At 53.0% G+C, this 16,631-nt stretch overlaps 1 protein-coding gene across 1 annotated transcript in view; it reads right to left on the reverse strand.

Annotated features, from left to right (window-relative positions):
• Window positions 1-16,631, reverse strand: part of LOC148525138 (integrin alpha-X-like) — a 435,626-nt gene that overhangs the window by 67,648 nt on the left and 351,347 nt on the right. Inside the window, exons 13-15 of the mRNA XM_088471180.1 lie at window positions 15,416-15,570; window positions 9,751-9,896; window positions 9,566-9,670 (exon numbers count right to left, since the gene is read on the reverse strand). Of these exons, the coding sequence (XP_088327306.1) occupies window positions 9,566-9,670; window positions 9,751-9,896; window positions 15,416-15,570 (406 nt within the window). The remainder of the gene's footprint in view (window positions 1-9,565; window positions 9,671-9,750; window positions 9,897-15,415; window positions 15,571-16,631) is intronic.

A 16,631-nucleotide genomic window follows, 5' to 3' on the forward strand; every position in this document is an offset into this window, starting at 1 on the left:
GTGTGAGGGGAGGAGATCTGTGTGAGGGGAGGAGATCAGTGTGAGGGGAGGAGATCTGTGTGAGGGGAGGAGATCAGTGTGAGGGGAGGAGATCAGTGTGAGGGGAGATCTGTGTGAGGGGAGGAGATCTGTGTGAGGGGAGGAGATCAGTATGAAGGGAGGAGATCTGTGTGAGGGGAGGAGATATGTGTGAGGGGAGGAGATCAGTGTTAGGAGAGGAGATCAGTGTTAGGGGAGGAGATCTGTGTGAGGGGAGGAGATCTGTGTGAGGGGAGATCTGTGTGAGGGGAGGAGATCTGTGTGAGGGGAGGAGATCAGTGTGAGGGGAGGAGATCAGTGTGAGGGGAGATCTGTGTGAGGGGAGGAGATCTGTGTGAGGGGAGGAGATCAGTATGAAGGGAGGAGATCTGTGTGAGGGGAGGAGATCTGTGTGAGGGGAGGAGATCAGTGTGAGGGGAGGAGATCAGTGTTAGGGGAGGAGATCTGTGTGAGGGGAGGAGATCTGTGTGTCGGTGTGAGGGGAGGAGATCTGTGTGAGGGGAGGAGATCTGTGTGTCAGTGTGAGGGGAGGAGATCAGTGAGGCGAGGAGATCAGTGTGAGGGGAGGAAATCTGTGTGAAGGGAGGAGATCTATGTGTCAGTGTGAGGGGAGGAGATCTGTGTGAGGGGAGGAGATCTGTGTGTCAGTGTGAGGGGAGGAGATCTGTGTGAGGGGAGGAGATCTGTGTCTCAGTGTGAGGGGAGGAGATCAGTGTGAGGGGAGGAGATCTGTGTGTCAGTGTGAGGGGAGGAGATCTGTGTGAAGTGAGGAGATCAGTGTGTCAGTGTGAGGGGAGGAGATCTGTGTGTCAGTGTGAGGGGAGGAGATCTGTGTGAGGGGAGGAGATCTGTGTGTCAGTGTGAGGGGAGGAGATCAGTGTGAGGGGAGGAGATCAGTGTGAGGGGAGGAAATCTGTGTGAAGGGAGGAGATCAGTGTGAGGGGAGGAGATCTGTGTGAGGGGAGGAGATCAGTGTGAAGGGGGAGATCAGTGTGTGGGGAGGAGATCAGTGTGAGGGGAGGAAATCAGTGTGATGGGAGGAGATCAGTGTGAGGGGAGATCTGTGTGAGGGGAGGAGATCTGTGTGAGGGGAGGAGATCAGTGTGAGGGGAGATCTGTGTGAGGGGAGGAGATCTGTGTGAGGGGAGGAGATCTGTGTGAGGGGAGGATTTCTGTGTGTGGGGAGGAAATCTGTGTGACGGGAGGAGATCTGTGTGAGGGGAGGAGATCTGTGTGAGGGGAGGAGATCAGTGTGAGGGGAGGAGATCTGTGTGAGGGGTGGAGATCAGTGTGAGGGGAGGAGATCAGTGTGAGGGGAGATCTGTGTGAGGGGAGGAGATCTGTGTGAGGGGAGGAGATCAGTGTGAGGGGAGGAGATCAGTGTGAGGGGAGATCTGTGTGAGGGGAGGAGATCTGTGTGAGGGGAGGAGATCAGTATGAAGGGAGGAGATCTGTGTGAGGGGAGGAGATATGTGTGAGGGGAGGAGATCAGTGTGAGGAGAGGAGATCAGTGTTAGGGGAGGATATCTGTGTGAGGGGAGGAGATCTGTGTGTCAGTGTGAGGGGAGGAGATCTGTGTGAGGGGAGGAGATCTGTGTGTCAGTGTGAGGGGAGGAGATCAGTGTGAGGGGAGGAGATCAGTGTGAGGGGAGGAAATCTGTGTGAAGGGAGGAGATCTGTGTGTCAGTGTGAGGGGAGGAGATCTGTGTGAGGGGAGGAGATCTGTGTGTCAGTGTGAGGGGAGGAGATCTGTGTGAGGGGAGGAGATCTGTGTCTCAGTGTGAGGGGAGGAGATCAGTGTGAGGGGAGGAAATCTGTGTGAAGGGAGGAGATCTGTGTGTCAGTGTGAGGGGAGGAGATCTCTGTGAGGGGAGGAGATCTGTGTGTCAGTGTGAGGGGAGGAGATCTGTGTGAGGGGAGGAGATCTGTGTCTCAGTGTGAGGGGAGGAGATCAGTGTGAGGGGAGGAGATCTGTGTGTCAGTGTGAGGGGAGGAGATCTGTGTGAAGTGAGGAGATCAGTGTGTCAGTGTGAGGGGAGGAGATCTGTGTGTCAGTGTGAGGGGAGGAGATCTGTGTGAGGGGAGGAGATCTGTGTGTCAGTGTGAGGGGAGGAGATCAGTGTGAGGGGAGGAGATCAGTGTGAGGGGAGGAAATCTGTGTGAAGGGAGGAGATCAGTGTGAGGGGAGGAGATCTGTGTGAGGGGAGGAGATCAGTGTGAAGGGGGAGATCAGTGTGTGGGGAGGAGATCAGTGTGAGGGGAGGAGATCAGTGTGATGGGAGGAGATCAGTGTGAGGGGAGATCTGTGTGAGGGGAGGAGATCTGTGTGAGGGGAGGAGATCAGTGTGAGGGGAGATCTGTGTGAGGGGAGGAGATCTGTGTGAGGGGAGGAGATCTGTGTGAGGGGAGGAGTTCTGTGTGTGGGGAGGAAATCTGTGTGACGGGAGGAGATCTGTGTGAGGGGAGGAGATCTGTGTGAGGGGAGGAGATCAGTGTGAGGGGAGGAGATCTGTGTGAGGGGAGGAGATCAGTGTGAGGGGAGATCTGTGTGAGGGGAGGAGATCTGTGTGAGGGGAGGAGATCAGTGTGAGGGGAGGAGATCAGTGTGAGGGGAGATCTGTGTGAGGGGAGGAGATCTGTGTGAGGGGAGGAGATCAGTATGAAGGGAGGAGATCTGTGTGAGGGGAGGAGATATGTGTGAGGGGAGGAGATCAGTGTGAGGGGAGGAGATCAGTGTTAGGGGAGGAGATCTGTGTGAGGGGAGGAGATCTGTGTGTCAGTGTGAGGGGAGGAGATCTGTGTGAGGGGAGGAGATCTGTGTGTCAGTGTGAGGGGAGGAGATCAGTGTGAGGGGAGGAGATCAGTGTGAGGGGAGGAAATCTGTGTGAAGGGAGGAGATCTGTGTGTCAGTGTGAGGGGAGGAGATCTGTGTGAGGGGAGGAGATGTGTGTCAGTGTGAGGGGAGGAGATCTGTGTGAGGGGAGGAGATCTGTGTCTCAGTGTGAGGGGAGGAGATCAGTGTGAGGGGAGGAGATCTGTGTGTCAGTGTGAGGGGAGGAGATCTGTGTGAAGTGAGGAGATCAGTGTGTCAGTGTGAGGGGAGGAGATCTTTGTGTCAGTGTGAGGGGAGGAGATCTGTGTGAGGGGAGGAGATCTGTGTGTCAGTGTGAGGGGAGGAGATCAGTGTGAGGGGAGGAAATCTGTGTGAAGGGAGGAGATCAGTGTGAGGGGAGGAGATCTGTGTGAGGGGAGGAGATCAGTGTGAAGGGGGAGATCAGTGTGTGGGGAGGAGATCAGTGTGAGGGGAGGAGATCAGTGTGATGGGAGGAGATCAGTGTGAGGGGAGATCTGTGTGAGGGGAGGAGATCTGTGTGAGGGGATGAGATCAGTGTGAGGGGAGATCTGTGTGAGGGGAGGAGATCTGTGTGAGGGGAGGAGATCTGTGTGAGGGGAGGAGATCTGTGTGAGGGGAGGAGTTCTGTGTGTGGGGAGGAGATCTGTGTGAGGGGAGGAGATCTGTGTGAGGGGAGGAGATCAGTGTGAGGGGAGGAGATCTGTGTGAGGGGAGGAGATCAGTGTGAGGGGAGGGGATCAGTGTGAGGGGAGATCTGTGTGAGGGGAGGAGATCTGTGTGAGGGGAGGAGATCAGTGTGAAGGGAGGAGATCTGTGTGAGGGGAGGAGATCAGTGTGAGGGGAGGAGATCAGTGTTAGGGGAGGAGATCTGTGTGAGGGGAGGAGATCTGTGTGTCAGTGTGAGGGGAGGAGATCTGTGTGAGGGGAGGAGATCTGTGTGTCAGTGTGAGGGGAGGAGATCAGTGTGAGGGGAGGAAATCTGTGTGAAGGGAGGAGATCTGTGTGTCAGTGTGAGGGGAGGAGATCTGTGTGAGGGGAGGAGATCTGTGTGTCAGTGTGAGGGGAGGAGATCTGTGTGAGGGGAGGAGATCTGTGTCTCAGTGTGAGGGGAGGAGATCAGTGTGAGGGGAGGAGATCTGTGTGTCAGTGTGAGGGGAGGAGATCTGTGTGAAGTGAGGAGATCAGTGTGTCAGTGTGAGGGGAGGAGATCTGTGTGTCAGTGTGAGGGGGGTAGATCTGTGTGAGGGGAGGAGATCTGTGTGTCAGTGTGAGGGGAGGAGATCAGTGTGAGGGGAGGAGATCAGTGTGAGGGGAGGAAATCTGTGTGAAGGGAGGAGATCAGTGTGAGGGGAGGAGATCTGTGTGAAGGGAGGAGATCAGTGTGAAGGGGGAGATCAGTGTGTGGGGAGGAGATCAGTGTGAGGGGAGGAGATCAGTGTGATGGGAGGAGATCAGTGTGAGGGGAGATCTGTGTGAGGGGAGGAGATCTGTGTGAGGGGAGGAGATCAGTGTGAGGGGAGGAGATCTGTGTGAGGGGAGGATATCTGTGTGAGGGGAGGAGATCAGTGTGAGGGGAGGAGATCAGTGTGAGGGGAGGAGATCAGTGTGAGGGGAGGAGATCAGTGTGAGGGGAGATCTGTGTGAGGGGAGGAGATCAGTGTGAGGGGAGGAGATCAGTGTGAGGGGAGATCTGTGTGAGGGGAGGAGATCTGTGTGAGGGGAGGAGATCAGTATGAAGGGAGGAGATCTGTGTGAGGGGAGGAGATATGTGTGAGGGGAGGAGATCTGTGTGAGGGGAGGAGATCAGTGTGAGGGGAGGAGATCAGTGTGAAGGGAGGAGATCTGTGTGAAGGGAGGAGATCTGTGTGTCAGTGTGAGGGGAGGAGATCTGTGTGAGGGGAGGAGATCTGTGTGTCAGTGTGAGGTGAGGAGATCAGTGTGAGGGGAGGAAATCTGTGTGAAGGGAGGAGATCTGTGTGTCAGTGTGAGGGGAGGAGATCTGTGTGAGGGGAGGAGATCTGTGTGTCAGTGTGAGGGGAGGAGATCAGTGTGAGGGGAGGAGATCAGTGTGAGGGGAGGAAGTCTGTGTGAAGGGAGGAGATCTGTGTGTCAGTGTGAGGGGAGGAGATCTGTGTGAGGGGAGGAGATCTGTGTGAAGGGGGAGATCAGTGTGAGGGGAGGAGATCAGTGTGATGGGAGGAGATCAGTGTGAGGGGAGATCTGTGTGAGGGGAGGAGATCTGTGTGAGGGGATGAGATCAGTGTGAGGGGAGATCTGTGTGAGGGGAGGAGATCTGTGTGAGGGGAGGAGATCTGTGTGAGGGGAGGAGATCTGTGTGTGGGGAGGAGATCTGTGTGTGGGGAGGAGATCTGTGTGAGGGGAGGAGATCTGTGTGAGGGGAGGAGATCAGTGTGAGGGGAGGAGATCAGTGTGAGGGGAGGAGATCAGTGTGAGGGGAGGAGATCAGTGTGAGGGGAGGAGATCTGTGTGAGGGGAGGAGATCAGTGTGAAGGGAGGAGATCTGTGTGAGGGGAGGAGATCAGTGTGAGGGGAGGAGATCAGTGTGAGGGGAGGAGATCAGTGTTAGGGGAGGAGATCTGTGTGAGGGGAGGAGATCTGTGTGAGGGGAGGAGATCTGTGTGTCAGTGTGAGGGGAGGAGATCTGTGTGAGGGGAGGAGATCTGTGTGTCAGTGTGAGGGGAGGAGATCAGTGTGAGGGGAGGAAATCTGTGTGAAGGGAGGAGATCTGTGTGTCAGTGTGAGGGGAGGAGATCTGTGTGAGGGGAGGAGATGTGTGTGTCAGTGTGAGGGGAGGAGATCTGTGTGAGGGGAGGAGATCTGTGTCTCAGTGTGAGGGGAGGAGATCAGTGTGAGGGGAGGAGATCTGTGTGTCAGTGTGAGGGGAGGAGATCTGTGTGAAGTGAGGAGATCAGTGTGTCAGTGTGAGGGGAGGAGATCTGTGTGTCAGTGTGAGGGGAGGAGATCTGTGTGAGGGGAGGAGATCTGTGTGTCAGTGTGAGGGGAGGAGATCAGTGTGAGGGGAGGAGATCAGTGTGAGGGGAGGAAATCTGTGTGAAGGGAGGAGATCAGTGTGAGGGGAGGAGATCTGTGTGAGGGGAGGAGATCAGTGTGAAGGGGGAGATCAGTGTGTGGGGAGGAGATCAGTGTGAGGGGAGGAGATCAGTGTGATGGGAGGAGATCAGTGTGAGGGGAGATCTGTGTGAGGGGAGGAGATCTGTGTGAGGGGAGGAGATCAGTGTGAGGGGAGATCTGTGTGAGGGGAGGAGATCTGTGTGAGGGGAGGAGATCTGTGTGAGGGGAGGAGTTCTGTGTGTGGGGAGGAAATCTGTGTGAGGGGAGGAGATCTGTGTGAGGGGAGGAGATCTGAGTGAGGGGAGGAGATCAGTGTGAGGGGAGGAGGTCTGTGTGAGGGGAGGAGATCAGTGTGAGGGGAGGAGATCAGTGTGAGGGGAGATCTGTGTGAGGGGAGGAGATTTGTGTGAGGGGAGGAGATCAGTGTGAGGGGAGGAGATCAGTGTGAGGGGAGATCTGTGTGAGGGGAGGAGATCTGTGTGAGGGGAGGAGATCAGTATGAAGGGAGGAGATCTGTGTGAGGGGAGGAGATATGTGTGAGGGGAGGAGATCTGTGTGAGGGGAGGAGATCAGTGTGAAGGGAGGAGATCTGTCTGAGGGGAGGAGATCTGTGTGTCAGTGTGAGGGGAGGAGATCTGTGTGATGGGAGGAGATCTGTGTGTCAGTGTGAGGGGAGGAGATCAGTGTGAGGGGAGGAAATCTGTGTGAAGGGAGGAGATCTGTGTGTCAGTGTGAGGGGAGGAGATCTGTGTGAGGGGAGGAGATCTGTGTGTCAGTGTGAGGGGAGGAGATCAGTGTGAGGGGAGGAGATCAGTGTGAGGGGAGGAAATCTGTGTGAAGGGAGGAGATCTGTGTGTCAGTGTGAGGGGAGGAGATCTGTGTGAGGGGAGGAGATCTGTGTGTCAGTGTGAGGGGAGGAGATCTGTGTGAGGGGAGGAGATCTGTGTCTCAGTGTGAGGGGAGGAGATCAGTGTGAGGGGAGGAGATCTGTGTGTCAGTGTGAGGGGAGGAGATCTGTGTGAAGTGAGGAGATCAGTGTGAGGGGAGGAGATCTGTGTGTCAGTGTGAGGGGAGGAGATCTGTGTAAGGGGAGGAGATCTGTGTGTCAGTGTGAGGGGAGGAGATCAGTGTGAGGGGAGGAAATCTGTGTGAAGGGAGGAGATCAGTGTGAGGGGAGGAGATCTGTGTGAGGGGAGGAGATCAGTGTGAAGGGGGAGATCAGTGTGTGGGGAGGAGATCAGTGTGAGGGGAGGAGATCAGTGTGATGGGAGGAGATCAGTGTGAGGGGAGATCTGTGTGAGGGGAGGAGATCTGTGTGAGGGGATGAGATCAGTGTGAGGGGAGATCTGTGTGAGGGGAGGAGATCTGTGTGAGGGGAGGAGATCTGTGTGAGGGGAGGACTTCTGTGTGTGGGGAGGAAATCTGTGTGAGGGGAGGAGATCTGTGTGAGGGGAGGAGATCTGTATGAGGGGAGGAGATCAGTGTGAGGGGAGGAGATCTGTGTGAGGGGAGGAGATCAGTGTGAGGGGAGGAGATCAGTGTGAGGGGAGATCTGTGTGAGGGGAGGAGATCTGTGTGAGGGGAGGAGATCTGTGTGAGGGGAGGAGATCTGTGTGTCAGTGTGAGGGGAGGAGATCAGTGTGAGGGGAGGAAATCTGTGTGAAGGGAGGAGATCAGTGTGAAGGGAGGAGATCTGTGTGAGGGGAGGAGATCTGTGTGAGGGGAGGAGATCAGTGTGAGGGGAGGAGATCAGTGTTAGGGGAGGAGATCTGTGTGAGGGGAGGAGATCTGTGTGAGGGGAGGAGATCTGTGTGTCAGTGTGAGGGGAGGAGATCTGTGTGAGGGGAGGAGATCAGTGTGAGGGGAGGAAATCTGTGTGAAGGGAGGAGATCTGTGTGTCAGTGTGAGGGGAGGAGATCTGTGTGAGGGGAGGAGATCTGTGTGTCAGTGTGAGGGGAGGAGATCTGTGTGAGGGGAGGAGATCTGTGTCTCAGTGTGAGGGGAGGAGATCAGTGTGAGGGGAGGAGATCTGTGTGTCAGTGTGAGGGGAGGAGATCTGTGTGAAGTGAGGAGATCAGTGTGAGGGGAGGAGATCTGTGTGTCAGTGTGAGGGGAGGAGATCTGTGTGAGGGGAGGAGATCTGTGTGTCAGTGTGAGGGGAGGAGATCAGTGTGAGGGGAGGAAATCTGTGTGAAGGGAGGAGATCAGTGTGAGGGGAGGAGATCTGTGTGAGGGGAGGAGATCAGTGTGAAGGGGGAGATCAGTGTGTGGGGAGGAGATCAGTGTGAGGGGAGGAGATCAGTGTGATGGGAGGAGATCAGTGTGAGGGGAGATCTGTGTGAGGGGAGGAGATCTGTGTGAGGGGATGAGATCAGTGTGAGGGGAGATCTGTGTGAGGGGAGGAGATCTGTGTGAGGGGAGGAGATCTGTGTGAGGGGAGGACTTCTGTGTGTGGGGAGGAAATCTGTGTGAGGGGAGGAGATCTGTATGAGGGGAGGAGATCAGTGTGAGGGGAGGAGATCTGTGTGAGGGGAGGAGATCAGTGTGAGGGGAGGAGATCAGTGTGAGGGGAGATCTGTGTGAGGGGAGGAGATCTGTGTGAGGGGAGGAGATCTGTGTGAGGGGAGGAGATCTGTGTGAGGGGAGGAGATCTGTGTGTCAGTGTGAGGGGAGGAGATCAGTGTGAGGGGAGGAAATCTGTGTGAGGAGAGAAGATCAGTGTGAGGGGAGGAGATCAGTGTGAAGGGAGGAGATCGGTGTGAGGGGAGGAGATCAGTGTGAAGGGAGGAGATCAGTGTGAGGGGAGGAAATCTGTGTGAAGGGAGGAGATCAGTGTGAAGGGAGGAGATCTGTGTGAGGGGAGGAGATCTGTGTGAGGGGAGGAGATCAGTGTTAGGGGAGGAGATCTGTGTGAGGGGAGGAGATCTGTGTGAGGGGAGGAGATCTGTGTGAGGGGAGGAGATCTGTGTCTCAGTGTGAGGGGAGGAGATCTGTGTGAGTGATAGATATATACAGGACTATTTTTCTGGTAACGGGGAGTGGAGATCAGAACGCAGGCGTGCTTAAAGGTCAAAACGGGCGTTTTAAGGGTGTTCATAATTAACAAAGCAGCGTCATTGACCACGTCAGTTGGGTCAGAACTGCTCGCATGATTGCGGTAGGAAAAACCAACCACAAGAATAGCGAGCAGTTCATACGCTGTTCGATGTACTCGATTAATCTATTAAATAGCGGACATGACGTATGATGCGAGTGGCCAGGAGGCGTATTTTTCAAAATAACGACCGCATGTTTTGTTCGCTCGTTCAGATATAGAGGCGGCAACAGACCGCAAAGAGCGAACGGTTCATTTAAATAGCCTCCCCCTTTTTCTGAACGAGCGAGCACAAATAGCGTCCGGCTCTGAATCAGGCCCTAAGTTCCTGCTTGTTCCTGCTAAAATATAGTCCTGTGTATATCTTGTATGTACAGTATTTATATATATATATATATATATATATATACACACATCAATGTGGGGCCCCAAGCCAGTATCTTTCCTAGGACCCTTTGGAGCCCTAATCCAGCTCTGCTTTGTACCTCTCTAGAGTAATTGGTTTGCGAATTCTCCATCAGGGCGACATTTCCACTTATGGAGAAATTTAGGGCGACCCGTAGCGGGTAGAGGGCGTCAGTCACACACTCCTGAGATGCAGAGAGAGAAGATGTGAGGTTAGTGATATCACCCTGTACGGTGGGTTTAGTACATACAGGACGTTACTTACTGGCAGGTGGATGGAGTGATTGTGGCACCTGTCATCATGTGTTAGGCTTGCGCTGATGGAGCGGCCAGCGTTTGGGAATAAAGCCCGAGTGTTTTTCCGCCCGGCGTCTAGCAGCAGGGTGTATATCATCTGCCCCACGTACCCACCTGGTAACATGAAACATTTGTTATACTCATATATACATTGGTGTAATGTCTGTTATTGTACATAACCTCTCACTTCCATGTACAGTAATAAGAGTGATCTATGTTTTCCATAAGTCCCTTAACATCAGCTACTGAACAAATACACAACAGGGTACATTTACTAACGGGCCATTTAGCTTTGTAGTGTGATTTGCCATCTAGTTAGCAAATCTCAAATTTATTAAAGTCAAAACTGACGCAAAACCGACCACAAATCCAACTTTAGAGCAGTTTAGAAAATCGGAGCAACTTTCGGTATTTTTACACAGATTATAGAACAAGAAATTTATTACCGATCGGTTTGTAAAGTGACCAGAAACTGACGGGAAACTGACCAATACTGACGGGAAACTGACCAATACTGACGGGAAACTGACCAATACTGACGGGAAACCCGCCCAAACAATAGCGATTATCGTCAGTCTGTGATTTACATTTGATCGAGGTAACCGGGAGTGGCAGAAAAGAATACAGACGTGTTGGAACCATTTTTGGGGCATGTCACAGTCTGCGTCCATGATCCCGTACGCAGTGATAGTGGCTCCAGCGACCGGTGTCTCAGTACACACGGCCATTCTACGCAATCACAGGGCTACTTAGAAGTCTGATTATCGAAAGATCTGCGAGCGATGCTGTGTCTTTGTACGCAGATGCTTGGATTTGCAAAGCCGCAGGAGGGCGTCTCATTATATATCCCGGCGGCTGAGACATTTACAGCTGCTGCGATGGCGTTAGCGTTCATCTCTGAATCAGGCCCATTGTTCATCAAGACGTCAGAGAGAGAGCAAAGAATGAGGCTTAATAGACGTTTATTTCCCAGGTGCGATAATGGGTCCTAACCACCTCCCCAGTAGCTAAGTACATGGGAGGAGACTCACCTAAAACTCCTCCTCTTCCATCACCTGGAGCTGGGTGTGGGCGGGGCTTGATGATGCCCCCCCCACAGCTAAGTACATGGGAGGAGAAACTCACCTAAAACTCCTCCTCTTCCATCACCTGGAGCTGGGTGTGGGCGGGGCTTGATGATGCCTCCCCGGCAGCTAAGTACATGGGAGGAGAAACTCACCTAAAACTCCTCCTCTTACATCTCCTGGGGCTGGGTGTGGGCGGGGCTTGATGATGCCTCCCCCGCAGCTAAGTACATGGGAGGAGACTCACCTAAAACTCCTCCTCTTACATCTTCTATCTCCTGGGGCTGGGTGTGGGCGGGGCTTGATGATGCCCCCCCGTAGCTAAGTACATGGGAGGAGACTCACCTAAAACTCATCCTCTTCCATCACCTAAAGCTGGGTGTGGGCGGGGCTTGATGATGCCTCCCCCACAGCTAAGTACATGGGAGGAGAAACTTACCTAAAACTCCTCCTCTTACATCTTCTATCTCCTGGCGCTGGGTGTGGGCGGGGCTTGATGATGCCATTTCGCTGTTGATATAATTAGGTCATTGAGCCCCTCCCCTTCTAGGCAAAATGCAGCACACATTGTTACCAAGGAGGAAATAGGGGACATCCATTCCCCAGACTCAGGGGTAACTCTTTAAGGTGACTTGTCGTGCTCATAGGTAATCACCAGGGGCCAGCCCTGCACCTCAGAAATCCATTTGAAGTCCAGAGATGGGGGAATATTAGCTTTAATAAACTCAAGGACCCTTTATTTGCAAGAAGGGAGTCCCCTATGATGTGGCCCCTCCGGGTTATTGTCTGGTGATCTCTCTATACTACAAACAGCAAAGTGGATAAAGAAGGGAAAATATTGGATTTATGAATTACAAAAGTTGAAATGGACATTTGGATCTAACGAAGATCTCTGCATATGTGCATTTAGGATTTCCACCCCACCTGGGATCCCTCTGTACAGTCTGGAAATCAGCAGCTCTGATTGGAGCCTATGTAATCCCTGATGGGTGGTGTATGGGGATCCCACGATGGGAGCTTGGTGATGTCACTGTGAGTGGATCGTAGCCGACTCCTCTGAGACAGGACGAGTCAGTGTGTGCAGCATAGCCAGAGGAGAGAGCTGGCGTAGATGTGAGCGCTGAGTGGTGAGGGTCTGAATTCGTGCCAAGGCCACAGCTCTTCTTCAAGATATCGGGGTGAAATAGGCAACTTATCTCCCCGGCATCCTTACCTGCCACCAGAATCTCCACCACTACGTGTGTTGACTCTGTAGGAGCATTGAGCCTCCAATATACACATACAGTAAACAGCAGTAATATACATACTCAGACTCCTTTTCCCTCACACACATCTGACATACCCTCAGAATTGGCTCCCGTCAGACCCATTCCGGGATTGCTACAGACACCAATATGGTGAGCGCTTAGTACACTCCTACCCTACAGTAACAGGTCTTCTTCAATCACATCTGAAAATTGTCAGCAGACACTTTGGAGAGTGGTGAAGCAGATAAGCCAAGGCCAGGACACGAGGGACCTCTGGCTGGTCAGGCATACATGTAAAGGAGCATCAGGGGGATCTGGGCAAATATATATGGGCATCAGGGGGCTCTGGGCATATAAAGTGAAGGGCTCTGAGTCATGTAAAATAAATAACCCTATATCCATTATAGTATACTTTATATTGTAATATAGTACATCTTCCCCCAGTAACTTATATCATACGTAACAACTCTCCTGGAATGTTTGGCATAGTCACAAAGTGTTGGTGCTCTCTTGGACTCCCAGGAGAAGGGGCCAGTCTCTTGCATGCTGTCTGTGTCCTGGTGGAAGTGTGGATCTGATGGATTATAATGCCAGGAACAGGCAAGGGGGCCAGCGATGACTCTATTGTGACACCACGGCCCCCTACACCTCCAACATCGCTGCCTTCTCTGGGACTTTGTCAAGTTGACAAGTGTGACTTATGCATACCTTCAGGGCCGGATTAAGGCTTGTGGGGGCCCCAGGGCAACTAAGTCGCGGGGGCCCCCTTCAAGCCACACAGAGCCGAGCCGAGTCCAGCCTACCTGCCACCCCGAAAGCCCCACACGGAGGCCCCCCCCTGACCACATGAAGACAGGAGCAAACACACATACACATATACAGCAGCATACCCACACTAACACATATACACACATTGACACATACATACACAGTATACACATATACACAATAACACACTCATATACACACACACTAAAGCAGTACACATACATTCTTACTATTGATGCAGCAGTTGCTGCTGTTGCAGACTGCAAACAGAGCCGGGCTTCTCCTCCAATCATTAGGCATGACCCGGCACACGTATTCCCCACTGCCCGCATTGGGGGCGGAGCCAATATGGCAAGCCTCACCCCCATATTCCCGTGAATCGCATCATACACCACGGGGGCGGGGCTTGTCATATTGGCTCCGCCCCCAATGCGGGCAGTAAGGGAGGGAATGTGTGTTGGGTCCCGGGGGTCATGCACTAATGTGAAGCCGCTGGCCCCCTCTCCCCCTTAGAAAACTGACGCAGCAGCACTGAGTGTGCTGCTGCATGCAGAAGAATAGCCGCAGCTGCAGAGCCTCCTCCCGGGAACAGGTGCTGCCGGCACCTCCACACAAATGGGAGAGGAGGAGAGGGACGCATTGCAAAAAGGCTTGTGGCAGCAGCCATACATCAGAGGGACACCCCCCAGTACAGCTCTCCCATGGGACACTGCGACCTGCAAAGGGACAGCGGGATAGTGCCGGAAATATACCACTTGAGATTGTGTCAGTGAGGACAGGGCTGCATGTGACAGGGGCAGTGACATGATGTGAGGAGGGGAATGGAGGCAGCAGGAAGTCACAGACTGAGAGTTATATAGTGGGAGGACCAGGGTCCCCAGCAGCACAGAGTATATCAGGAGATGAGTGATGTGTCAGTAAGGACAGGGCTGCATGTGACAGGGGCAGTGACATGATGTGAGGAGGGGAATGGAGGCAGCAGGAAGTCACAGACTGAGAGTTATATAGTGGAAGGAGCAGGGTCCCCAGCAGCACAGAGTATATCAGTAGATAAGTGATGTGTTTGGGGACAGGGCTGCATGTGACAGGGGCAGTGACATGATGTGAGGAGGGGAATGGGGGCAGCAGGAAGTCACAGACTGAGAGTTATATAGTGGGAGGAGCAGGGTCCCCAGCAGCACAGAGTATATCAGGAGATGAGTGATGTGTTAGTGAGGACAGGGCTGCATGTGACAGGGGCAGTGACATGATGTGAGGAGAATGGAGGCAGCAGGAAGCCACAGACTGAGAGTTATATAGTGGGAAGAGCAGGGTCCCCAGCAGCACAGAGTATATCAGGAGATGAGTGATGTGTTAGTGAGGACAGGGCTGCATGTGACAGGGGCAGTGACATGATGTGAGGAGGGGAATGGAGGAAGCAGGAAGTCACAGACTGACAGTTATATAGTGGGAGGAGCAGGGTCCCCAGCAGCACAGAGTATATCAGGAGATGAGTGATGTGTTAGTGAGGACAGGGCTGCATGTGACAGGGGCAGTGACATGATGTGAGGAGGGGAATGGAGGCAGCAGGAAGTCACAGACTGAGAGTTATATAGTGGGAGGAGCAGGGTCCCCAGCAGCACAGAGTATATCAGGAGACAAGGTGTCAGTGACTTGATGTGAGGAGGGGAATGGGGGCAGCAGGAAGTTACAGACTGTGAGATATATAGTGTGAGGAGCAGGGTCCCCCAGCAGCACAGAGTATATCAGGAGATAAGGTGTCAGTGACAGGATGTGAGGAGGGGAACAGAGGCAGCAGCAAGTCACAGATTGAGAGTTATATAGTGGGAAAAGCAGGGTCCCCAGCAGCACAGAGTATATCAGCAGATGTGTAATGTAATAGTGAGGACTGGGCTGCGTGTGACAGGGGCAGTGACATGATGTGATGAGGGGAATGGAGGCAGCAGGAAGTCACAGACTGAGAGTAATATAGTGGGAGGACTAGAGCCCCAGCAGCACAGAGTATATCAGGATATGAGCGATGTGTCAGTGAGGACAGGACTGCATGTGACAGGGGCAGGGACATGATGTGAGGAGGGGAATGGAGGCAGCAGGAAGTCACAGGCTGAGAGTTATATAGTGGGAGGAGCAGGGTGCCCAGCAGCACAGAGTATATCAGGAGATGAGTGATGTGTTAGTGAGGACAGAGCTGCATGTCATAGGGGCAGTGACATGATGTGAGGAGGGGAATTGAGGCAGCAGAAAGCCACAGACTGAGAGTTATATAGTGGGAGGAGCAGGGTGCCCAGCAGCACAGAAGCCACAGACTGAGAACTATATAGTGGATGGAGCAGAGTCTCCCAGCACCACGGTAAAATGTTGCAGATAAAACTAGTGCATGATGTCTTTGGTGAGAAGCGGCGTGAAGTTCATAATCCAACTTGTATTAACATGTGGCCACATTTTCAATACTGGCATTTGCTGGCATTATATATAATGATATGACCTTGAATGTTTTGTACCCTGTAAATGAATTGTTGTGTAATTGTCTCTGCCTTCTTAACTCTTTACTCACCTGAGACTCCTATGTTCTTCAGGTGTCTGGCAATGCACACAGTAATTGTTATCACAATCTCTGGATTATGAAGGTCGGCACATTCATAGGAATGAAGGGGAATCTCACTCGGGTCAAAACTCATAGACACTGAGACTTCCAAGACTGGACGGGACCTGTATGAGAGACAGACAGTGACATCATGCAATGACCATGGCAGAGTCAGGAAGTGATAAGCAGGATATATATGATCTGATAACTGAATGCAGCATTTGCCTTCATCACCTTGTGTTCCAGTCCACTGACAACCAATACAATGCCTGATAGGTGACACAAAGGCGACTCCGTTCATTGTGTGATCACATTCAGTGGTGCACAGGAATATGGGTAAGTAATTAATAATAAGGAAATACATTGGAGGGAGGACACTTAGAGTAGGCTATGGAGAGAGATCAGGGCCAGAGCCATGGAGGGAGATCAGATAGGGTAGTAAGGGCCAGAGCCATGAAGGAGATCAGATAGGGTAGTAAGGGCCAGAGCCATTGGAGGGAGATCAGATAGGGTAGTAAGGGCCAGAGCCATGGAGTGAGATCAGATAGGGTAGTAAGGGCCAGAGCCATGGAGTGAGATCAGATAGGATAGTAAGGGCCAGAGCCATGGAGGAGATCAGATAGGATAGTAAGGGCCAGAGCCATTGGAGGGAGATCAGATAGGGTAGTAAGGGCCAGAGCCATTGGAGAGAGATCAGACAGGGTAGTAAGGGCCAGAGCCATTGGAGGGAGATCAGATAGGGTAGTAAGGACCAGAGCCATGGAGGGAGATCAGATAGGGTAGTAAGGACCAGAGCCATGGAGGGAGATCAGATAGGGTAGTAAGCGCCAGAGCCATTGGAGGGAGATCAGCTAGGGTAGTAAGGGCCAGAGCCATGGAGGAGATCAGATAGGGTAGTAAGTGCCAGAGCCATGGAGGGAGATCAGATAGGGTAGTAAGGGCCAGAGCCATTGGAGAGAGGTCAGACAGGGTACTAAGGGCCAGAGCCATTGGAGGAAGATCAGATAGGGTAATAAGGACCAGAGCTATGGAGGGAGATCAGATAGGGTAGTAAGGGCCAGAGCCATGGAGGGAGATCAGATAGGGTAGTAAGGACCAGAGCCATTGGAGGGTGATCAGATAGGGTAGTAAGGACCAGAGCTATGGAGGGTGATCAGATAGGGTGGAAAGGACCAGAGCCATTGGA

The sequence above is a fragment of the Taudactylus pleione genome, unplaced genomic scaffold (genome assembly GCF_031769625.1).
Source record: "Taudactylus pleione unplaced genomic scaffold, aTauple2 ptg000112l, whole genome shotgun sequence".
Taxonomy (NCBI): domain Eukaryota; kingdom Metazoa; phylum Chordata; class Amphibia; order Anura; family Myobatrachidae; genus Taudactylus; species Taudactylus pleione.